General features: G+C 53.9%; 1 protein-coding gene across 10 annotated transcripts in view; it reads right to left on the bottom strand.

Moving 5' to 3' along the window:
• The window catches only part of PAX5 (paired box 5), a 209134-nt gene extending 195002 nt beyond the window's left edge, over nucleotides 1-14132 (bottom strand). Inside the window, exon 1 of one of the 10 annotated variants that reach the window (XM_075931256.1) lies at nucleotides 13728-14132. In XM_075931256.1, the coding sequence (XP_075787371.1) occupies nucleotides 13728-13773 (46 nt within the window). In that variant the 5' untranslated portion in view covers nucleotides 13774-14132. Of the gene's footprint in view, nucleotides 1-6659; nucleotides 7284-13727 lie in introns of those variants that run through there. The other 9 variants (XM_075931260.1, XM_075931251.1, XM_075931254.1 and 6 more) reach the window with 9 other exon arrangements.
• Between the last annotated feature and the right edge of the window lie 9416 nt (nucleotides 14133-23548).

Genomic DNA, 23548 nt, shown 5'->3' with positions numbered 1-23548 from the left:
GAAAAAAAAACAAGCAGAAAAAAAACATCTTTGTGATCACTGAAAGACACTTCTCTACTGCGATGCCCCTGCTCAGCCAGAGATTCCTCCTTCCCGACTCTTCTCCAAAAGAGTTGAATAAACATTTTCAAATGACCGATTATCACTTACTGCTGAGGCAGGGAGAACTGTAAAAGTTGAAACCTAATTCTGTTGTCACAGCAGTTGCACACCAGTGTAACCCCGCTGGCTCTGATGGCGCACCTCCTGATTTGAGTGATATCAAACTCAGGCCAGACTTCATAAAACAGTCTTTCAAATTACATTTTTAGGCCCAGAGCAACAGTATTCAGGCAACATCTCCCATTGAAACCAATAGGAGATACTGCGGAAATAAGAACAGCCTGGGTAGGCCCAGTAGCGGCGTGGTTAAAAGGTGACTTACAAATATGAGGCTATATTAAAATAAGACTCAGACTATTTTCCTTATACATTTAGTTTCCTTCAGTCAGAAAAGGATTGCCCTGAATTTAACCCTGGTTTACTGTTCCCCTCCCCCCATGATTGCTTAATGCTTAATTTAATCAAAATGGGGATATAAAATGGCTTTTGCTGTTATAATTCACAACAGTCTCTGCAAATATTATGGTCTTACAAATGAAATGTGAATGCTTTGCCCAGACCTATATATTGTTCTTTTTTCTAGCAGATTTGTACTGTTCACCTTTAGCAAGGTGAATCATATATCTGGTGTGAAATGGGACCCAGCTAGATGAGTAGGAGCTAGACTGAATAAAACCAATGCACATGTAATAATCCCATTTAGCAAGTAAGGAAAATATAATTAATCCTCAAGTTGTTAATCATTCAAACTACTTATCTAGCAGATGACTGACAAAACTGAAAACAGATAATAGAAACCAACAGCCCTGTTGCCAAAAATGGAACAAAAAAATCAAAACAATCTCTGTTTACAGGGAATTTAAACTGTACAGAATAAGATGACCCATTAAATGCCTCAGTGTTTAAAACATAACCAGTTACATAAAGCTATTTTATTTAAATCCAGTCATTTCCCCCAATGATAAACTGCTGCCCAACTTTGTAAACACCTTCTAGATCTGTCAGAACACATCATGAATCCACATCAAATACATGATTACTAAGGCCAGCATGAGCCAACCCAAAGCAGCCAGTCACTTGAAGTTCCTTGTCAATTTCAGAAGTGACTCTGTTTTCAGCACAACAGATGTTAGTGGAAGCTTCAAGTTCAAGGTGTTTGGGCTACAAAAATAAGTTTATTCAGAGCATATCAAGCAAAGTCTAAGGGTAACCTTGTGCTGCATTTTCCAGAGTGATCCATCCCATCATTTGAGGGTTGCACACTCTGTCTCTTTTGATTCTGAAATGCTAAAGCCAGAAAAATAATACCCTTACTGATTTTTAATACCAAAAAAACAGAGGTACAATTCCACTTAACTGAAACAAACTAGCCTCAGACTTATTGCCATTTCAATTATATGAAAGTATTAACATCCTATTTAATTACAAAACGACAAAGCCCTCTACTTTTTCAGAAAGAAAGAAAGAAAGAAAGAAAGAAAGAAAGAAAGAAAGAAAGAAAGAAAGAAAGAAAGAAAGAAAGAAAGAAAGAAAGAAAGAAAGAAAGAAAGAAAGAAAGAAAGAAAGAAAGAAAGAAAGAAAGAAAGAAAGAAAGAAAGAAAGAAAATATTAAAGCTGAGACTTCAGCGTTGGGAAGGGCTTTACTTCTATAATTATTCCCTCCAAATATTACAAGTTCGGGGTCTTGTCAGCATGGGGTCAAAGGCGCCTTAATGTCCAGGAACAATTTGCCCTCTAGATGGAAAACTAAACAAAGGAGGAGCCCTGGAGACGCCTGCTTCTGCGGTTGGCTTCGCTCTAAGTTCAAATGCAGCCACTCTCGCCATGAGAAAGTCTCGCTGGAGGCTGTCTCGCCAGCGGAGTGGGGATGCCCCCTTCTTCCCCTGCAGCAGGTAAAGCTCCCTGCGTGTTCTGGCTGCTCGGCCCGGCCAAAGGGGAAACCCCGGCGATCCCCCCAAACAGGCCGAGGGGGCGAGCTCCACGTGTAAACGGGATTATAGCGAGGCAAGGGGGGGAACGTGGCGCCTTCATGCGGGTTGTCAATAAACACTGGCTGGAACCACTGACTTTAAAGTGGGTCATTTCCTACGCAGAGTTCCAGCCTCCCCGGGTGCGCAACGAACATCTCTGGGGAGCCCCGCATGGCTGCGGTCTCCGGCCGCCCCGTTCGGGAGTGGGGATGCTGAGGGTTCGCGGGCCCTGCCCGGGACCAGCTCCCCAACAAACCGGCCTGCCCACAAAGGGAAGAGAGTCGCTGCCGCTGGGGCTAAGGCCCCAGGGCATACTCACGGGCGAGTTAGCAGGCCAGGCCGCGCTGGCCCTGTGCAAGACACTGGGCCGTCTCCTGCCTGCCGAGGAACCGGTCTCTGGCCTGCGGAGCTGGGCCCTTCGGGGGGACTAACAACGGGCAGCCGCTCCAGGCTACTGGCAGGCAAAGGAGGCCACAGCTGGAAACGCTCCGTACGCCCGGGCAGGCGGGCAGCAGCCCTGACATATGCCGGAGGCCCGGCCCCTCGCGCAATACAACCGGCTCGCTCAGAGGACAAGTCGGGGAACCCGCCGCACGCCCAGGGCGCGGGAGGGAGGCTCGCCAGCCCAGGCCGGGAGCTCGCTCCAGAGAGGGACCCTGGCCCGTGGGGACTGCGCTCTGCATTCAAGTGCTGGAGCAGGAGCGGGCGCAGGGCGATCAAATCAGCTGCAGCGGCGGGAAAGGAGCCTCCACGGCAGCCACCCGAGCCGGGCTTGCGCCCTGCATCTGGCTGGAGGGACCGACGGGGTGCAAAGGGAAAGGACAGCGAGCCAGCCGCGGGGATGCCTTCTCCCGGCCGCAGGCTCTGCCCCATTGTCCTCTGCCCTCCGCCTCGCAAAGGGACGCTCTCGCGAAAGGAAGGCCAAAAATGCTTTAAAACCCAGCTCTTTGCTGCCGCCACGCAGCCCGCAGAACCGCCAGAGCAGAGCCCGGCGCGGGGGCTACTGCGAGTCTGGCCGGCCAGCGCTGGGAGTTTGGCAGGGCAGTGAGCCCGGCAAGTGTGTAGCCCTCGGAAGCACCGTGCCTGGCACAGGGCCACTGTCGAGCGAGGGGCTCGGGCCAGAGAAGGAGATGGATGGAGGTGTACGCGCACCGCTTGGACTCGAAGCCCACACAGTCCGTGCACTCCACCGAGAAGTGATCCAACGTGCAACACCCAGCGACACCCCCATGCTACACACCGGGCGGGGGGGAGCTCTGTTTCCATAGGCACCTAACTGTTCGCGCACCCGCCGCGCTGTACAGTCTCTGCCGCCTCGCTGCTGCCACACGTGTACCCATGTCTGTCTGGGGGGCGAGACGGAGACCGACCTGTGGCTAGGAGCGCACACACATCGGCGCAGCGGGGCAGGGAGTCAGGCCAGCTCGGCCGCACGTGGAAGGGCTGCTGAGTCACAGCCCAGCTGTCCCGGTTGCTAGCCAGGGCACTAAAGAAAGTTTGAAAAACTGCCGAGCAGTGTCCTTGCAAAAAATAACCCCCGGCCGCTCTAGGGATCGGGGGTCGCAGCAGGCAAAGAAGGCTCCCAGCCTACGGAGACTAACCCCTCCCAGGACTTCCCCGCTCGGTTGTCGCCGCTGGGGAAGGACGGGGGGCAGGCAAGCGGACAGACCGCGCTGCCCTTTGGAATCGCTTGCCTTGGAAAGCCCCAGCTCTCCCTTGGGTGTCACTGCTAAGCCTCGCCCAGTCCCTGCGTGCTCGGGGCGCTGCTCTCCCGGATTCCAGCCGCAAAGGGGGGGCCGCTGACTCAGCACCTGCTTCTGTTGCTCTTTCCTCCCCCAGCGGCCAGGTGAACGATCCTGTCCGCAGAGACACGCGGCCCAGAGGCCAGGCCGGGGGCTCCTGGATGAGTGTTCGTTATGGGTCGCTTTGGGGGTCCCTGTAGCGCCGGGAACCGCTTTAGTGTAGTGCCCGCCACGTGCCCGCCACGCACGTGCCAAGTGGGAAAGTTTTCAACGACCCCCCTCCCCTCCCGCAGCGCTTTCCGCTCGCCCCAGGCTGGTCCCGGGCAGCCCAAGGCAAGAAAAGTCAACGAGCAAAACTTTCCGAGAGAGGGGCTGCCATGGGCTGGGGGCCAGGCTTGTGTCAAGTAGCAGCAGCACCCCCACTGCGAGGAAATAACAGATCGCGCTCAAGCCTCCCCCCCCCCCCGCCGGACGGAATTGAGGGTGTCCCCGGGCCAGCCCGCCTATTGCTGGGCGAGGTATCTGCGCCCTTACAATCCTGACTGCTTGCCCCTTCCCGAGTCTGTAGGGCACGAACCCTGCGCCTGCCAGATCCACGGGGGGTGCCGGCCTCACCTGTGAAAATCTGCCTTTCCTGGGAGCAAAATCACCGCCACGGCACCTGCCCCGGGACGAGGAATTCTTCCTTCTGGTGCGGGGCGCCCCGCAGTGCGCGGGGCTCGCTGCAGGTTTCTAACGACCATGGCGAGAGCGCGGGGTCCTTATCCCCGGGCCAGAGCAAAGCCTCAGGAAATGATTCCTCTGCTTAGGACATCCCGCTATTTGCTGGGCCTCGCTCCGATCCCGGCCCAGAGGCGGCGCGGGGCGGGGGGCGTTCTGGCCTCAGCTGCCTTCGCTCGCCGAGCGGTCGCTAAAGACGAAATCCCCATTTGTGACATGTTCTGGGGGCCCCACGCTGGAGCAGGGCGAGCCCCTGCCTCGGAGGAGCATGGCTGTTATGTTGCGGCCCATGCGTTAGCCAGGTAAAATGTGTCTCGGGAGAGAGACAGATCCGAACGGCTGCTCATGGAAATTCAGCCAGAAACTCTGTCTTTGGAGTCGGGGGCACTCCATCTTTTCGGAACCAGTGACTGTCCTAGCAAAAAGTGCAATAACCACACTGGGGGCAGCCCCTTCGTTTCTTCCTCGCCCCTTACTTTCCCGCAGAAGATATTGATTTATCATTAGTTAGGTTAATGGAGGACGCAGCTCAGGCCCTGGGTGGCTTTCCCACATCGGGGTGCCAGTCAAATGAGCAGAAAGGCAAGTCAGCGAGAAATCTCGTTTTTCCCTATTAATCACATTTCAAACAGTCGCTCTCCTGAATGAAAAGCGCGATGTGCACAGCTGTTAATATATTCCGACTGTTTACCGTTTTAAACATCAAAAACAATTTTTCCACTTAAAGTTTTCTTTGTGTTTAAAAAACCCCACGTCATTTGAAAATGTTTTAAACGCCCCCATCAATTTTGTTTAAAAAGCCCCTTAGTTATTGTCATGAAAAATGTTGCCTTTTTTTTGTAATTCATCTTTTACACGTCCCTGTAAGTTTTCACAAGCTGTTTGTCTATAGCCATCTACTGTGCCCTAGTCTACAATTATATGATAGATAGATAGATAGATAGATAGATAGATAGATAGATAGATAGATAGATAGATAGATAGATAGATAGATAGATAGATAGATAGATAGATAGATAGAACGTTCTTTTATCTTGAAAACAAATCTGTCTTGGCTAAAAGGCTGCAGTGCATAAGGGAAATGTGATTAGTTCTACTTTATATTTCCTTGAAATCTCTAGATCTAATCCAGCGTTTAACTCACCATGAGAGAAGATGTCATTTCACATAACACTGTGTTAATGGATAAATCTCCCCCCAGCCTCTGAAGCACAACAAACCTCGAGCCAACACATGACATATATTCTGCTAACTCAAGCGGCTAGTTCTAGCATTTGGACTCTGCTAAACATTTTGCCTGGCTTAGACCTTGTGTTGCAGAAATTAATTCTATGTTTTTAGCAGAAATTTATTTTAGACTCGGTTTATCCCGGATAACTGCTTGGTACTTTGAAGCTATATCGATATTTTAAATTTAGCAAGAATGCTGCAGACCAAAGTTTTCTATAGCTTTCAAACACCGTGTTTTCTTAGAGAGAGAGAGAGAGATTTGATTTAGAAATACTTGTACATAAATTCATTCTTCTAAAGAGTAAATGGCGCGCAACAAAATAGGTTGTTTCTAATATGTGCAACCCTTATTTCTCTAGTAAAGATTTATCTTTAAAATGATCTTCCCATAAATAACTGAGAGATGGCAAAAGTGGACTAAGGGAAACCTCAACTTTCTAAGCCACCCGAAAAAGGGGAGGGGAGGACAGCACCCCTTACAAACAGAGCCAGGCTGGAATTATGGAAGGGTTCGATTGTCCTGCTTCCTTTTGGCATTGGACTCTCGCGGTGAGACGCCAAAGAGCTAACAAAACCCAGCGTGCCACCATCCCTGCGGTGTTAGCCCCGGATCTGGGGGACTCTCGGCGCGCAGTGTCTCTGGCTGCCGCCCTGAAATGACCAGCCGGGGCAGGGACAGAGGGGTCTAGTCACGGCTTCGCTAGGAACCCCGCCGAAGTTTGTCTCGCCCATGCAAGGCGCGGAAGAGCTAGGCGGCAGCGGCTGCGGTTTCCTTTCCCATCCTCCCTGCGGATCCTCGCTAGCGGTGCCCGAAGGCAGCTCCAACCAACCCGCGGGCCGCCCTGCGATCGCTCGGCGCTAAACGGCAGAGAAGCGGAACTGGCCGCCTACTTACTATGCATGGCTGCAAACGGGTCGTGCTTACAGTGTATTTCCATCGGAGCGGTCCGCAGCGCCGGGCAGCCGCTGTCCGATCCGGTAGCAAACTCCTCAGCGGCCCGCCCGGCTCGGGAAGTCCAAAGTGCCCAGCCGCAAGCCCCGCGCAGCTCCTTCCCGACGGGCACTGTCCGGCCGGCGCGAAGGGGGCTCCGGCTCCCAAGCCCGCCCGGGCGCTGCGGAGGCGGCGGGGCGGGAGGATCAGGGCGCCATGGAGAAGTCCGCGGAGCCGCCCCGCAGCAATCCACGCGCCTGGGGGCGAGCTGCGCCGCGGGCCCCGCTGCGGGGCGGCCGGGCAGCCGACGCGGGACCTGCGGGGTGCGGCCGGGTGGCTCGGCTCCCTCACGCCCGCCGCTCCGCCCCGGCGGGCTCCGGCGCCCGGCGCTGCGCTCCCATCCCGCTGCCCGTGTCGGCGGCCCCGCGGCTACTGCGCGCCCATGGCGGAGCAAGGCGCCTGGCCGGAGCCGCCTTCAGGACCCCGCTGCCTGTGGACAGCGGCGCGGGGCTCAGCCTCTGGGAGCGGGCGGGGCGGGGGCCGTCACTCACCCGCCCGCGGTCCAATCGGAAAAGTAAAGTTGGCGGCCGCCCCGCATTGGCTGTCGGGCGGGGCCGGCCGCGATTAGCCAGCTCCGGACCAATGGGAGAGCGGGGGCGGGGCCGCTCCATTGACAAACGTGGCCAGGGGGGCGAGGGGGGAGAGTTGTACGAGGGGGAGGGAGTGCGTGCAGGGGGGACGCGGCCAGCCACCAGCTTGGCTGCTTCTCCCCTGCCGGGCAGCGTGGGATCCGCTCAGCGGGGGGGTGTGACCCCCGGAAATAGGGAGTCCGAGGGCTGCGAATCGGGGCCCCGACCCCCGCAAGAACTGCATTTCCCTCCCCTTAGGCCCTGCGCCGTTTGCAACCCCCTCCCGCCCTCAAAGCGGGCGAGCCGGGTCCCTGGCGAGCTCCAAAGCCACGCGAAGGAAAGGCCCAGAGGCCAGGCTGAGATGTGGTGCGGGCTTCGTTCACCTCGCCAACTTTTCCCTCTCCAGCGAGGGTGACGTTGTGTGCCCTCGCCTCCCACCCCGCTGGGTATTCCCACTCCTAAGTTAATGAGAGGGCGGCAGAACACCACCACCAACTCCAGCGATTGTTTTTAAAAGGCACTTTCTGCAAAGCCTCCAAAGGCTGATCCCTTTTACCGAGCGAACCGCAAAATGAGAGCCGCGCGATAATGATCATTAAATATGCGGAGCAGCTCGCTGCCTCTCCTGGCTTTAGAAAGCGGCATGTGACAGACCTCACAAAAGAGACTTGATACTGTCGATCTGGCTGCGGGTTATTATTCTGCTTTCATGCAATCTATAGTTATTACCGGATATAGTTTCATATGCGTGGCAGGATTAAGTATGCCCCGGCTTTTATTGTGTTTGTTCCTTCTTTGATAACTTTGTGCATCAAATGCAACATCAATACTATATTATATAGGATTCATGCATACCCCGAGACTCCACCGCTGTGCCTAGAGAGTGAATCTATTTCTGCAGACTATACACACATGCACACTCATCTCGTTGTGTGTAATTAATTATGACACCCAGAGACTCAAAATGTGTATCGCGTGTAATATATATTATATATAACGTATAGTGTATCCTATGGACAATATACAAGCCTCTATGTCTCATATAACTATACATATAATACTCCCCTCCAGAGTCATAATATAATATAGTACCTCTTTCTGTGAACAACCCTAGAATAGTCTCTCACAATACAATGCAGAAATCATTCTTTTCCCTAGCTAACACAGAATTCTTCTAAGGTCTCATGTCTATATTGTGGCTGTGCCGACCAGAAAGGGTATCCCGGGATCCTGTGGTCCCCAGAGACTAAGGGACTGATGAGGCCACACGCCCTGTTGTTTAGCAGACACAGCCTAGCAGGGCTGCCCCTCAGCTGGGAACCCCTTGGCTTGTTTTGGGGGGTGGCTTTTCCCACTGGCGCTAGGAGGCCTGGAGCGAAGGAGGCGGCACTGGAGGCAGGGTGGCTCTTTAAGCCAAAGTGGCACTGGCCTCACGAAAGGATGGCTGGTGTGTCTGGGGCAGGAGCGCGGCCCCGGGTATTTCCGGGGAGGGGGTCTCACCCAGGGTCTTTCCTAAGAGCAGCGCCCGCTGCCTGCCCCTGTGGGGGTCAGACACACACACCGCCCTTAGCCTCCTTCCCTGGCCCGGAAGCCGAACCGAGGCCTACCTCTGCCGGGCACCTGCCAGGCAAGTTGCTCTCTGGTCTCTGAGCCCCGGGACCCGGCTGCCTCGCCCAGCTGCGGGCCACTTAGCTGCCCCTTCCCGCAGGCCGCGCCGGGGAGCCGTCTGGGCCTGCTTTGGGCACGGCCTGTTGGATGCCAGGGCCTGCGTTTCCCAGCCCCTGAAAGGCACGGGGGGGGGGAGGGAGAAGGGTGTGCTCATGAACCCGGGCACCCGCAGACCGGGGATGGGGTGGATCTAGCGCTGGGCAGAGACTCGTGGTACCGTTTGGACGAACCCTATTGGGCAGATCTCCGCTTTGCGGGAGTGATCCGGATCCCCCAGGCTGCGTGCACACGGCGCCTGGTTCTCCTAGTGACAGAACCGGTGTAAGCCGCAGCAGGGGCGAGTCCTTTGCTACCTGACACCAGCCGCGGTGCTTGGGGCCCTGACTTGGATCGGGGGGCAATCCGCTGGCGGGCGTTTGGCCTGGCCGGTTCCGAGGTTTGCCCCCAAAAGATTCCTGCCCCCTGCCGACCCCGCCGGCCGCGCTGTGAGCCAGGGGCCGGCCGCTGCGTTGCTTCGCGCCTAACCCAGCCCCGCTCTTCCCAGGCCCCCTTTCCTCCCCGCTGCGGCCCAGCTGGGAAGCGGTCCCCACAGGGTGCGGCGGCGGCTGCAGCCCCGGGACATTAACAGCAGGGGGAGTTCCTTCCTGAACTCTCCCCACAGGCAGCGCCGCCAGTGGCTTCTCCAGCGCCGGTGTGCTGGGGTGGACCTGGCTGGACACGCGCCCTGCCCCCGGGTTCTAGCTTGTCACAGCCAGCAGGGGAGGGCTGGGGTTTGGGGGCCTGGGAGGAGAGGCATTTACACTCTCAGACACTAAGGCTCCCACGCGGTGCTCCGGGAGCGGGATGCGAGCTTATCTGTCCCCGCCTTCAAGCAGCGGCAATGGGGTGTGTGTGTGTGAAAATGGCTCCAGAAATGCGAGTGTTTGGGAGCTCCGGGCGGTCTCACGCTAGAGCCAGGAGCTGCTAATGCACTGATCTGATTGCAGCCGGCTGCCTGCCACTCCCATTGGTGCTGGTGTGTCTAGTAAAACCGAACACCTGGATGCGCGCGCAAATGTCCAGCGGCACAACCTCTCCCACCACCTGGATGCGCGCGCAAATGTCCAGCGCCACAACCTCTCCCACCACCTGGATGCGCGCGCAAATGTCCAGCGCCACAACCTCTCCCACCACCTGGATGCGCGCGCAAATTTCCAGCGCCACAACCTCTCCCACCACCTGGATGCGCGCGCAAATGTCCAGCGCCACAACCTCTCCCACCACCTGGATGCGCGCGCAAATGTCCAGCGCCACAACCTCTCCCACCACCTGGATGCGCGCGCAAATTTCCAGCGCCACAACCTCTCCCACCACCTGGATGCGCGCGCAAATTTCCAGCGCCACAACCTCTCCCACCACCTGGATGCGCGCGCAAATTTCCAGCGCCACAACCGCACACACTTTGCGCGTGTCCCACTGCCGGGTTGCGAAGCCTAATCTAGCAGCGGTGACTTTACATTTGCGCTTTGCTCAGCATCTTTCCGCCTCCTGCCCATACTGCGCAACCGGCATCAAACTACGAAGAGTCAGAGGTTTTCCGATCGCTGCAGAAGGGAGTCAGGACGGGGAAAGGGATTCAAATTCTGCCCTGACCATTTCCACTTGGGTGCCTTTCCCTTCCTAATCCTCCCTCCCCCCGCGCTCACAACCCGTAAAACCCTTCCGCAACCGGTGTCACTCCTGAAGGGAAATGAAGCGATTCCGAGGGGTTGGGCCAGAATGAAAAGCTGATTGGTCGCAGCGAAGCCATTGGGAACAGGCGGGATCCCCAACTAGTCCAGAACTGCTGCAAGGTTTCTTGGCTAGGGGGCTTCCGGGTTTAATGAGCTGTAGCCAGCGTGTGTTGGGCACCCACCCCGAGCGACAGCCTAAAAAGGAGGCGGGTGAAGCGTGAGGCGAGAGAGCCACGCTCAGGTCTCCTGTCCCCGCAGCACGTCGCGGTAGCCGGCGAGGATGTGCACTAACATTGCCACAAATCAGACACCCTACGTTCCAGCTGCGATGTGCGCACAGCACAGGACACAGGGAGAGGCTTCCCCGGAGCTTCCCAGCACAGCTCTGACCCTCTCCCCACAGGCCAGTAGAGCAGCCCCACTGAGTTTAGGGCGGCCGCACCAAAAAAGGCTCCCCCTGCCCATTCCGGGGGGCTGTCTCCGAGCTGGTCAGGGGGAGATCGCTAGCTATTCTGGAGGGCAAAAGAGTATTGGCGGCTCTTCCATACTCACTGGAGGGGTTTGCGCGTAGCTAGGGATTGACAATTTACATGGTGATTTCTTATTGTGATCTCCGCCCCCCTGGCGTGCACAAGTGAGGTGTAGGGGCTTCTCGCAGGCAAAATGTCCCCTCCTGGCCCCCTTCCATGTAAGATAAATAATGCAGTTGCCTTTCTTGCGGCGGACCCCGAGGTCAGCCGGCTCCCACCCCTTTCTTTTTAAGGGCTAGAAATAAGCTCTACTCCCGTGGGGGGGGGGGGTGCGAACCCACCCAGGACTGCAAACGCCGGGAGTGGACGTGTGGGTCCCACGTGCGTTGCACCAGGGAGTGCTTGACAGGGAGCTCGGGGCTGAAAGTCAACAATTCTATAGATTATTTCACGGGTCACAGAGGGGGGAAGCGCCTCCCTTAACAGACTCGCCGGAGGAGAGGCACCGGGAGACTGGATTGTCCGTCAACACTGCTTTAATCCCAGGCACTAAAGCCACGGGCTGACATCCCCCACCCCGCCCCTCAGGCCAGCCGGGGCCAGGAGCTGCGGGGGATTCGAGCAGACCCGGGTTACTGAGCGTTAGCTCTGCAGGGGGGTTGCCGGTCCGCCCCCCCCCCCCCCCCGAATATCTGCGGGGCTGCCCGACGTCTCTGTGGCTCCCACGTGAAGAGCCTTTTCGCGGGAGAGGAGGGCGAGAGGATGCCGCGTTGACTGGATGCTTTTGAAAGAAACCTGCCGCGCTCTGGTGGGAATGGGCGCAGCCGGAGTGACTCCGGATAGGGAGCGGGGACCAGGGGTTTTCCACACGCTCAGACGCCGCATCCCTTTCAGAGCTGGGACGACGAAGGCCAGAATCCCCGGCCGCACGCCCTCCCAAATAAACGGCGCCGTGCGAGGCCCTTCCCGGTACAAACACGTGCTGCGGGAAGGGTGGGGAGCCACCCGCCCCGCGAGGCCGGGGCAGTCGGCCATACGAAATGAAGCTGAAAATTGCTTCCGCTGCTCCATTTACCCTTTCTGTTTCGAGGCCCGGCGCTGGTGCGTGTCGCGCAGTGAACCCAGCGCGGCCGCCTTGCGCTGCCATCCCTCCCCCAGCCTGCACCGTTCCGCCCGGGCGCGCCAGTTGGCGGAGACCGAATCCCTGCGCAGCGGAGATGGGGTGCAGCGTTTAGGGCTCCACCCGGCCCAGGGTCCCGTCCCCTCCCCGCCGCAGAGCGGGCCAAGAGAAGCCGCGGCGGGGGAGCAGAGCGGAGAGGCGACAGAGCCTTTGCAAAGCGCTCTGGCCCTGGCCGGTCCAGGGGGTCTTCTACGCCCCACATCCCCGCTCTCCCGCCTGGCTGTGCCGGCCTGGCCTGGTCCTGGCACCCCTGGAGCCGCCTGAAAACCAAGCACCGGGCCGTGCCGGCTCAGGGTCTGCCCAGCGGGTAGGGCCAGGCCAAGGAGGGGCGGCCAGGGGCTAGGCCAAAGCTGGAGACCGGGGGCAGCTTCTCCCCAGCGGTGTAGATCCCCGGGGTTCCCCCTCCTCCAGGGGCCCTCCCAACCCCTGGCGGGCCGCAACCCCAGGCAATGAGACGCGGTATCGATCCACCCGTCGCTAATGAAAGCTCCCATCGATCGCTCCCCACGGGCTGGCGGTACTGGGAGCTCGGCGGGCCCGGGCTCGCTCCGAGACCCCGCAGGGCAGCGCCCCGATTTCCAGCCCTTGGCAGCGTGTAACAGCCCCCATCCTTCCTCCGGAGCACTGCGAGCGGGGCGCGGGGAAGCGGCATCTCCCGGCCCCAGGCGCCGACGTTTGGAGGGTTTCCCCACCCGGGTCAGTCGGGGCGTCCCGAGTCCGGGGCTGCTAAGGCGGGCCCGGCTCAAGTCCCATCCCCGTCTCCTCCCCGGAGCGCTCCTGGGTCCCCTCTCCCAGTCCAGTGGGAGGCGAGGGGACCCCAGAACTACTCCTTGTGCTCTGGATGGCTGTACGGGAAGCCCCACAACGCCCCGAGCGCTGGCGTCTGCCGGTCTCCTGACCCCCTGCCCGGGATGCCAATGCTCGCCGGGCCCGCACCAAGCGCCGCCGGACGCCCGAGGGCTGCCCTTTGCTCGGGAACGGCTGATCCACAGATAATCCCTTTGGAGAGACACCCCCGGCAAGCCCAGCGCGGCCACTGCCCGCCGGGAGAGGCACCTTAGCCCGGAAAACGCTTAAGCATCCCCGGCTTGACCCCGCTCCTACCCCCGACTAGTTCAACTGCGCGCCCCAAACACAACGCGGTGGCTCCAGCCCTCGCTTTCCAGCACCAGGTAGATCTCCGGGCTGTGTGGGCACGTACAAGCATCCCCCTGAATATATGCACGCAGGCAGATCTATGACCCCCGCCTAGAGATTCATACACACCGCGTAGGAAAACTGCTTCTGCACAACACACGGGAGTCCCTCCGGGTAGAGAGGGAAACCGACTTATTTATTTACAACTGCTTTAAAAATCAGTAGCGCCGTCCTACCTGTTCGGCCAGCCCTGGGAGTCATGTAGGTTTTCTCTAATTCCATGCTGGTTTTTCAGGACTTGGAGAAATGGACAGAGAAAAAAAAAAGTTTCCACTTTTTTTTTTTAAGGGTCTGCTTGCAGGTTGGAATAATTCAACCCTTCCGCTCCCCGTCGAGCTTTTCCAGCTGATCACTGAGCTGAAACTAAACGTTTTAGGTGGAAAAAAAGCCTCCGAAGGAACCGTGAAATGATTAAGGAACTAAAGAGCTTCTCGCCATGTGAGATCATGTCCTGTTCTCTAAAACATCACAAGATGTCCCCAGACGCAGCCAAAAACCAAGAAACTCTGACATCTGTTGTAGCAGGAATCAAAGTTTGTTTGCAACCAACTGCCTTAAAGTCTGACTTTAGCTGTTTACAGAGCAGCGTGCGAAAGGCGGAGGCAGAGGGGCGCCTGAGAGTTTTACTGAAACAATATCAGGCAAGGGGTTTAATGTATGTCTGGGAAAATTAAAGTGCCTGATCAACTTTTCATCCAAATCAACTTCCCGAGCATTAAATGGGCAACCAACACTAAAAGCTGATGGGGACACACCGGGAAATCATTTTTCCTCCGAACCCTAATGTCGGATTAAATATTGTATTAGAGGTTTCTTACAGCATTTTATCGAATACTCACTTTCAAGGGAAGCGAACTTGTCTTTGCTTCACTATATCTGCGTGGATAATCAGACCAAAATTAGTCCCTTATTAGGGATCCCTTTGTCCTAATATCACCTTCTTGCTTTAGAACGGAACCTACTAAAAAATAGCCCAGATGTCCCTGAACTAAAATGGGTACCGCCAACAATAATCTTATATTTGATTTAACAAAATAGGAGACTGTGCTAGGCTTTTGGAGAGGGAATATTTAATTACCCGGTGCTCTACAAAACTGTTTCGAAATACCAGTCATAACAATAAAATGAAGCTCGGCTCTAGACAATGTCCTACAGGCCCCAGGAAAAATAAAAACGTGAAAAGACCGTTCTATTTCGTGTCGCCATTTACTTTATTTTTTTTCATTAAGACATTAAGGGAAATGTTTCCTATTTTCATTTAAAAAAATCTAACACATGAGGCATTTCAAGTATTGTGATTTTACGCAGGAGCAAATCTGCTGTGGACAGAGAGATTTTTCTGTGTCTTTTTATTTTCACCACGTGTGTGTGTCATGTTTTACTGTCTATATATTATGTGTGTGCGCGCGCACACACAAACACAGGCCTTAAAATTGTAATCAAGAAGGGATGATGTTCGTTTTTAACTGAAAATTAAATATCGGACTCAAAATTATTTCAAAGAAAAGCTTTTGCACTTTAATCTCCTTCACTCTTGTAGCAAATCTGATTAATTTTGAAATATTCATGCCTGTCGAAAATCTACTTGTTCCACGAGACAGCTAAGCCACCCACACTTCGCTATCTGCCATTACAGCTGAACTTGGTATCAAAATAGTTTCTTAATCTAGACACCTTATTTTTTTTCCCTGAGTGCAGAATAGGTGGATGCTTCAATGGATACAGATTTTTAGAAAAGCGAAAGCCCCTCTCTAGCATATTCAGTGAGTGGAAAGGGGAAAAAATGTTGAGAAGGGTCGATATCGATTTAATGGTAAACGATATATTTATGCAAAATATTCTTTCAGCGTGCAGAAGGTGGTAAAGGCATTTTCTAGTGGGCTAAACTTCTACCTGCCTCTGTTACAATGAAAAGGGCGGAAAGTGAATCTTTAAACTCCAGCCTTGAGTAAACGTAGCAGACACACACTCCAATCTACATTCAAGCGAACACAGGAAATGTAAAAATTCGGAGCAGCCATATACAATGAAAAGGGCTGCGAATGCCTCTCCTTCGAAAATACAAGTAATTCCTGGATTCTTTTCGCTGCCTTCTTAATGTATTAGTTACTGCTATTCTTATTTTCCCCAGGCAAATTAAAACGCATTTAATATTTCCTCCCCTTCTTTGCTCGATGAAAGATGTGCTCTGGCTAGAAATCAGGTTTTGGAATCCAATTCACCTTCCCAAGAGTTCATATCCCGACGTGGTTTTCAAAGAAAGGAAAATAAAGCACACCCATTTCTTGTGGCATATTAATTTAATACATTAAACAAGTATGAATAGTTACAGAAATATGCATATTCCGTAGAACGGGTTTACACTCTCTATCAAACGACCTTGTTGTTTGGCTAGGCGTAGAACTGCTTTTGAACCGGGAGTGAAAAGTAAGTGCTTGAGAAAAAAAATCCCTACGAATACGGAAATAAATTCATAGGTAATTTTTTAAAAATATCACACAATGTTTGGTCCTCACATGAAGTAACCTGGGGCATATTCCTATAACGTAATTGCGTATAAATTCTTTCAAAATCTACATTTATTCTAGATACATTTTTGAATATATCTATTCTTCCAAGGCCAACAAAACAACAAGCCGTTTCTATTCCATGGGTTTGGCTTTTTAAGCTAATATGCTGACCTGCTCGGTCTGTAAAAATATTTATCGGCCCGTGGTTCGATTGGTAAGTCAATGTCACAGAAACATTGGTGACCGCGTCATGGAAATAAAGGGGCCCGAGCTGCCTGATGCATATTTTTGTTTTGCCTTCGCCTCTTTTTTTACTTCCCTTTTTCCTAACGCTCTTTGCTCTCATTTGTTTATATAAAAATACAACAGCGCAAATAAGCACCCAGCGACCCGCCTGCCGACCCGGAGACAAAAGCAGCGCCCGGCTTTAGAGCCAGGGCTCGGCGGTGTGAAGGGGACCAAACACTTCGCCTGACCTTCAGCACAGCACGGCCAAGCCCACAGCACCGATACACATGGGGAGGGTCTCCTGGCTTTCTCTGCTTGAGGCGGATAACTTGGGGGGGGGGCTTGGCGCGGGTAACTTTATGCCAATATTCCACACAGGTGTGCGGATCTTTGCTCCCCAGCTCGGAAGTGTGGCATGGGGGTGCGGGGGGTGCGTTAGTGCCAGGAATCAAAGTAAGACTCTGGGAGCCGGTAAGGAAGTGGGAGCAATTCCTGCTGGACTCTCTTCTCTCACCCCAAACACCGCGCAGGGCTCCGTGGGGCGTCTGTCCCGCAGTCCACGGACGCGTGTGCGCACTGGGAGAGGTGTGCGTCCGTGCATGTCTGCGCAAGTATAGGATTGTGTGCCTAGGCGCGTGTCCAAACGCTCTCTGCCTACGTGTCTGGGTCGGCGTGGGTCCGGATCTACTCGGAAGGCGCGTGTACACGCGGGTCGGTCTCTAGAGAGATGGGCATGTGCGTAGCCAATCGTCTGTAATGTAACTGCACACGTGTGTGTCCGCACACGTGACTGGTGTGTCTGTACACGGCTGTGTGCGCACACGTGTCTCTCTCGGCGCCCGCGCGTGGGTACGAATGCGCAGCCGAGGGCGAGCCCTATCCCAGCTCTCGGGTGGGTTTGGCCGTGGATTTCCCCAGCCCGGGCCCTGCGTGGCTACTATCGCCCGCCCCGGGGACCGGCCCCTGCGTGTTTTGGGGACTGGCTGGGCCAGGGATCTCTCCCCGTTGCCCCGCGGCGGGTGTGTACCGCTTGCAGGGCCGAGCGAGGGAACAGCCCGGCTCGGCAGCGTCAGCCCTGTTCAGACCGCGGGACTGGCCCAGCCTGGCGACGAGGGCCCGGACCTGCCCTGCCTTGCCCGGGCTTGCAGGGCCCGTCCGGGGGCCACGCAGCCTTTGCTGAGACCGGCCAGCTCGGGCAGAGTTGGGTTGGCTCGGGGCTGGGCCCCCGGGCCGGGCGCGATCTGCGTCCTCAGGGCGCAACCCCTCCCCGCCCTGCTGCTGGAAAGCTCTGGGTGCAAGGCTAGCCGCTCCGGGCAGGACAGCTCCGCATCTCCAGCCCCGGGCAGCGCCCCAGCTCGCCCACCGAGCCAAGGATCCCCCGGGCATGACCAAGAAACGCTGCTACACTAGGGGCAGGGGCGCAGCCCAGCAGGCTGCGGGTGGAGAGGCGCAAAGTCTGGCTTCGTCAAAGGGCACAGAGCCAACGAACTGCGTCTTGGAGAGAGGCGCTCGCTGCGCGCACAGCCCCGTTGCGACTGGTGTGTGTGACCACAGGATCTGCTGTGCCAGCCCTGTGAGGGAAGAGCAAACCCCTCAGGGGCCCCTTCAGGAAAGACCCCTAAGAGAGCAAAGCACATAGACCCTCTGCAGTCCTGAGCCCACAGTGGCCCCGCACTAGCTCTCTGCTGTGACCCAGCTGCAGGCCCTCACCAAGTCTGCACCCCCTGGCACAAAGCCAGCCACTCCAAACCTGCCCACCAGGGTTCCCTGTAATCTGAGCACTTGGGCATCTGCCCAGGAGAGATTCAAAAGCAGCCCAGCTCACTAGCAGAGCCCTCACAACCAGCAGCATGTGAGTCTACTTGGGGTGCACATCTGCACATGCCTTGGTGCACATACATTTTATTCTGCACATGGATGGAAAAAATTAGAGGGAACATTGCTGTCCACTGCTAGCAACCCCTGGCAGTGAGGACTCACATTCTGCTCCACCTGGCCCCGGTTAAAAGCATCCCAGGGGCCAAGTGAAATCAGCAAGGCCCAGACCAGGGGTTACCCAAGAGGAGTTGGGCAACAGCTGTCCACCAGGTGTGGCTCTAACTGCAGCCTTCCGCCAGGGATGGGGCTGGCCCCTATGTAGTATTCTTTACAGAAGACCAGACAGCGGGAGGCTGGGATTCAAAAGACCCTGCAGGAAGAGGAGTCCTGGGTGTGGAGCTGACACTCAGTTACACTTCCTGTTGCTGCCCTGCAGTTAATCTCTCTGGCTCACCCTATCAGACTTGGGCCTTTCACAGGGGAGGCAGCCTGGTGAGAAAGCATCCTGGCACAGGAGGGACTGGCCTGCTTGGTTACAAGGGAAGTCTGACAGCTCACCAACGGGCAGCATAACTGTGCTCAGAGCCACCCCAAGGACAGGCAAAGGTGTGCCCCAGAAGTCTGGGAGAAAACACTACCCACCCGCCACAGCCTGGGGCACTCTGGGACCAGAGAAAACTTCACTCTGTCCAGCTTCTGCAATTCTTCCTGGCTTCAGTGCCGCCAGGTATCCCGCCGGGGGTTCTAGTGACGGGTGAGGGGCTTGAATGAGTATCAAAAGGTAACTCCATGGTCTCGTTCCCACTCATGCCCTGGGACAGACTGCCCTGCAGAGCCCGTGAGACAGGGAGTGGTAGCAGAGCCCTTCAAGTTACCTATAGGCCAGACATGATAGTCTGCCCAAGAAAGAGCCTTCCCCAAGGCCATGGTCACTTTCTCTCCCTTCCCCATGCCTGGGGCAGAGGGAAGAGACTTAACGCCAGTAACTCACAATAATGACAGCGGATCCCGCTCATTCCCAGTTACAACCAGACTGTGGTAGAGTTTAATACCAAATGGCATAGACAGCAAGGGGACAAACCAGCAAAGACTCTCCCTCACACACACGCCGGCCAGCAGCAGGCTAAGGGTTCTACTGGGGCAGGAACAGGGGAGTGTGAAAATGAAACTTTGCCAAAGCCAGGGGGGCTGCATTGGGATTTCAAGGAGGAAACGCCCTGGCACCTTGCAAGTGGAGTGGCTGCACCGCCCACCTGCAGGTGCTTTCATCACAGCTAATAAGCCACTGCTAGGAGCTGCTTTTCTAAACTCTGAAGATGTTGAAACATGAAATGAAGACACGTTTTTGAAGATGCTGGGGCGCCCAAGAACCTGTTAACATTCCCAACCCTTCTAGTAGCTAATGAAGTATCCCTTGAGCTCTTTGGGGACAGACCTGTTCAGTGCAGTCACCACAGCGCATTAAGACCGCATGCAAGTTGGTCTGTCCTGGGAGAGTTCTTTACAATTTTCACACCATTGACCATTGCTTGGGCAGCCGCCCAGGAGAGATTCAAATGCCACCAGCTGATCAGCAGAGCATCCCCAGCCTCCCATAGTTGCCAGCATGTGTGTTTATTGGTGGTGCACATCCACACATGCCTCAGTGCACATAACAAAATTTGTTCTGCACAGACATGGAGAAAATTAGAAGGAACATTGCCTGGGCACATGCAAGAATCTCACCCATTGCAGTCAGTTCCTGCCCCTTTCTTCCCCCCTTTCCCCATAAATCCGTGTCTGTCAGCTAACCTGAGAGAGGAGTTTTGAAATACGCCCGAAGGACACAAATAAAGGTACTTTGGGAAATCAATGTAAATAATTCTATTGATTATACGCTGCCTTTTTATCCCGAGGGCTCTTAATTCATGCGAGTGTCAACATGAGCCAACAAGTCTGTCTGCAGATGTTTCTCAGCGCAGCGTGTATTTTAAACACCGGGAGCCGGGTCTAAAGAGACAGTCTGCAGAGGGAAACATCGGCCCCTTTGAAACCGAAGCCAAAATGCCCATTGCCCTCAGTGGGACCAGAGGGTGCCCCAAATGGCGCCGAGCAGAAGTGAGGTCCTGATCCTGCTTTCCATGAAATCCAGAGCAAATGGGATCAGGATCCCGCCCCGCCGAGCACAAGGGGTGAAGTGGAGAAGTTCGGGAACTTTTACAAACTCATCGCTAGGAGAGATGAGCCGTTAGCCTCGGGCAAAACACAGCATGGTGAGGCAGCGGCGAGGCACAGCAGTGGCCACTGAAGGCGGGTATTTCCTGGGAGCCTAGGCTGCCGGTGGCTTGGAGCCGTGCCTCCCAGCCGGGTTGGGGCTGGCCGCAGAAGCCCTGGTGTGCCCCCCAGACGTCTTAACACAAGGCTTTGGACGGTAGGTGGGAGAAGCAGGAGGTTTGCCAGAGCGGCTCAGTTGAACCAGACCTGGAGCTCCGGCCAGTCGGTATTTGTGTCCTGGTCTTTGTACAGCGGGCTTTTGCGGCTCGCTACAGAATCAAATCAAAACAAGGGGGTTTAATGTCTTCATCCCGACCTAAAACAAGCCGGGAGGGGTTCAGCGGCTGTGCTGGCTGCGCGTTATTTACAGCCCAGCTGCAACCCTGTTAGTTCGCAGACGGGTCTACAACAGCGGCAAACTCAGGCACCCTCACCCGCCCAGCAGAGCCGCACCCGGCTCAGGTTTTGCTCTAGGACAGTCTGTAGATTGCCTTACAACATGTAAGAGACCCTCACCCTCTCCCCACTGCCGAGAATAGCAACAGGGCCATGGGAAGCAGCAGCAGCAAGAGCAGCATCGGGTCCTGCCACGACTCAGAGTTTTTAGTACTGGGAGGTTGCAAGTTTGTTTGCAAATATCTGCATAGAAAAAGGGGTGGGGTTAAAGCAGGTTTTAAAAAGAAAATTATATTCCCCCCAATCCCTCCAAAAATCTTCTAATCCAAAGGTATGATTCTTTCTTTCCTCTAAGCACTGGGGGCATGGGATCCAGAAAGAAAATCACTAGAAAAATTATTTTCATTTTGAAATCTTAGGCAGCTCTTTTGGTTTTTATTACCTATTTTTTCCTAAGCCAAACCTCAATTTTAAAGATATTGTTTTGGAAATAATTAACAAAGGGAATCTTAGTAGTAAAGCACACAGCTAAACCAAACGGACACATGTATTGTGTAGTCCTTTGTAAAATATAGAAAAGAAACTCCCAAACCAGATGCCTAAAGGTCTCATCTGTATGCAGGCACCCCACCCTAACCTTTTAAATAGAAAAACCTAACCGGGAATCAAACCATATTTTTCAAACATGGACAGAAAGCATTCTTAGCTGGCACTGTCTTGGTTTTACAAACTCCAGCCTTTACATCCTGGGTATCATTTCAAGAACAGTTTTGTTTTCTGTAAATCGCATGGTGTGAGGGGATACTAATAATAATAGCCATAACAAAAGAATTAGGCAGTAAATTGTACTGCTCCAGGAACCTGATCCTTTTCCCCAAACTATCTAAAGGACACTTTCTGTGGCCTTGCTAATAGGTATGCAGTTAGATGGATCTTAGCCTAATGTCTTTTGACCTCTGATGCATGAAATTAGCAGCAAAAGAAAATGTGAAAGAAAAGGATAAAAACACATGGAAAAATATGTCACCATGCTCATTGTATCAGATCATAGCCCTGTTACTGGGTCCATCCAGAATTATTTGTTTATAAGAACCTTTCCCTCCCCCACTACATTCTTGTTTTAATTTACAAGGACTCTAGTAATTCAGAGGGTTTCTCCTCTCCTTTGGCTCAGGGAACATGTGAAGGTATTTGATGGGCACGTGCACTTTTTTAACTCATTTCTCAAATTCTGTGCTTTTTACTAATTCCCCCAGACCCTCATAAAACTCCCTGAGGTGAAGGACTGTAACAGGGGTGATCCGCCGTACTAGGATCCGTAGCTGACGGTATATATGGGTGCTGTATTGTTGTCTCAGAGCTCCATGAGTCTGCTGCACATTTGGGGCCATGATACTCTTTATTTCACCTTTCTTCCTCATTTAATTTTAATGTCAACATATGCATGGAGGGGCTGGTAGTGATTGTGACCAAGGATAAAACTAAACCAGCTGCTGGTTGATGGTCTAATGTCCTCAATGATCTGCAGGAAATTGACCCAAATAAGTCTTCAGGAAGTGAGGTTTAAAAGACATCAGCCTGTGATGTATGTGGCCAGCCACCACCACCAATAACACATGCAACATTACACCCTGTGGTAGGTGATCCAGAACTGGACTATTTCCTGATTTAATAACGGGGGCAGGGAGAAGAAAGAAACTGGTGGGTGCAAACATGTGAATGAGGTGACTCGCTGCCAGTATGCTAACTGATAAAATAGCAATACCCTATAGAGCAACAATTTCAACGGTGTTCAAAATTTCCACAAAAAAGTCACCTTTGGGTGGGGTGGCTTAAAGACAATGCTGGTAGTTTATCTTGTTGTCACTGTTTTCAAGGGTGGCCTTTCTCCTCTTCCCCCATAAGATGACTGCTGTTAATAAATGCCCCAGAAATTTCTAATTTAAGCAAGGTGTGCCAAGCCTCTGCAGACCAGGCTACTGAATATGTTCAAAGCCAAGGCATAGAATTGATCGTCCCTGCCCCTTCAGGAGACTCTGACCTACACATTGCACCAATTCAGGTCAGTAGAATAAAATGTAGTCTTAGAACGGCAAATCCAGATGATCATAGTTAGAGGCCCCCAAGCACCGTCTCATCTTCCTTTCCTGTTGAGAATGTCTGTCTTCAACAAGGCCACTCATCTGAGTACAGTGAGTGGGAGCTGCTGGTTTTATTTACTTCAGTGCACAGATTTAGTCAAATGTAATCAATAAGGGACAGGGGCTAATCTTGTTTCTATTGACATTAATGGTCCCAAATCCTACTGGTTTCAAGGAGAGCAGAATCAGGCCTCTATTTACCTATCTCAGTGTTGACCAGAGTCATGGAGTTGGAATGTTTTGTTAATTTGTTAACAAATAATTTTTAAAAAGTCAGCCTTGGAGCCAATGTCTGGTTGGTGACACTCTGAGGTGGACTGCAGAGAACGTAGGCTTGCATGACTGCTGTTGCCTTCTGCCTCTTTCTCAAAGTTGCAGTGAGACAGCACAACAGATTCTTTGAGATTGACACTGTGGTGGGGGGTGGAATGGGACAAGAGCATATGTCACAGTTACTGCCCACATGTAAGTGGCTACTTGGACCATGGAATGGTCCTAATTACTCTCTATTCCAGTAGCTGGACTAGAAAACCTAAGGGATGCAGAGGGCTTGTCTCAGGTAGATGGCAGAGGGCAGTCAAACAGCCTCTTTTGAGATGGCTATAATAGGAGCAGGAGCTTGGTAGCTGACAGAGGTACAAGCAACATGAT

Source organism: Pelodiscus sinensis, chromosome 6 (genome assembly GCF_049634645.1).
Source record: "Pelodiscus sinensis isolate JC-2024 chromosome 6, ASM4963464v1, whole genome shotgun sequence".
Classification (NCBI taxonomy): domain Eukaryota; kingdom Metazoa; phylum Chordata; order Testudines; family Trionychidae; genus Pelodiscus; species Pelodiscus sinensis.
This window is presented reverse-complemented; position numbering and strand designations above follow the sequence as displayed.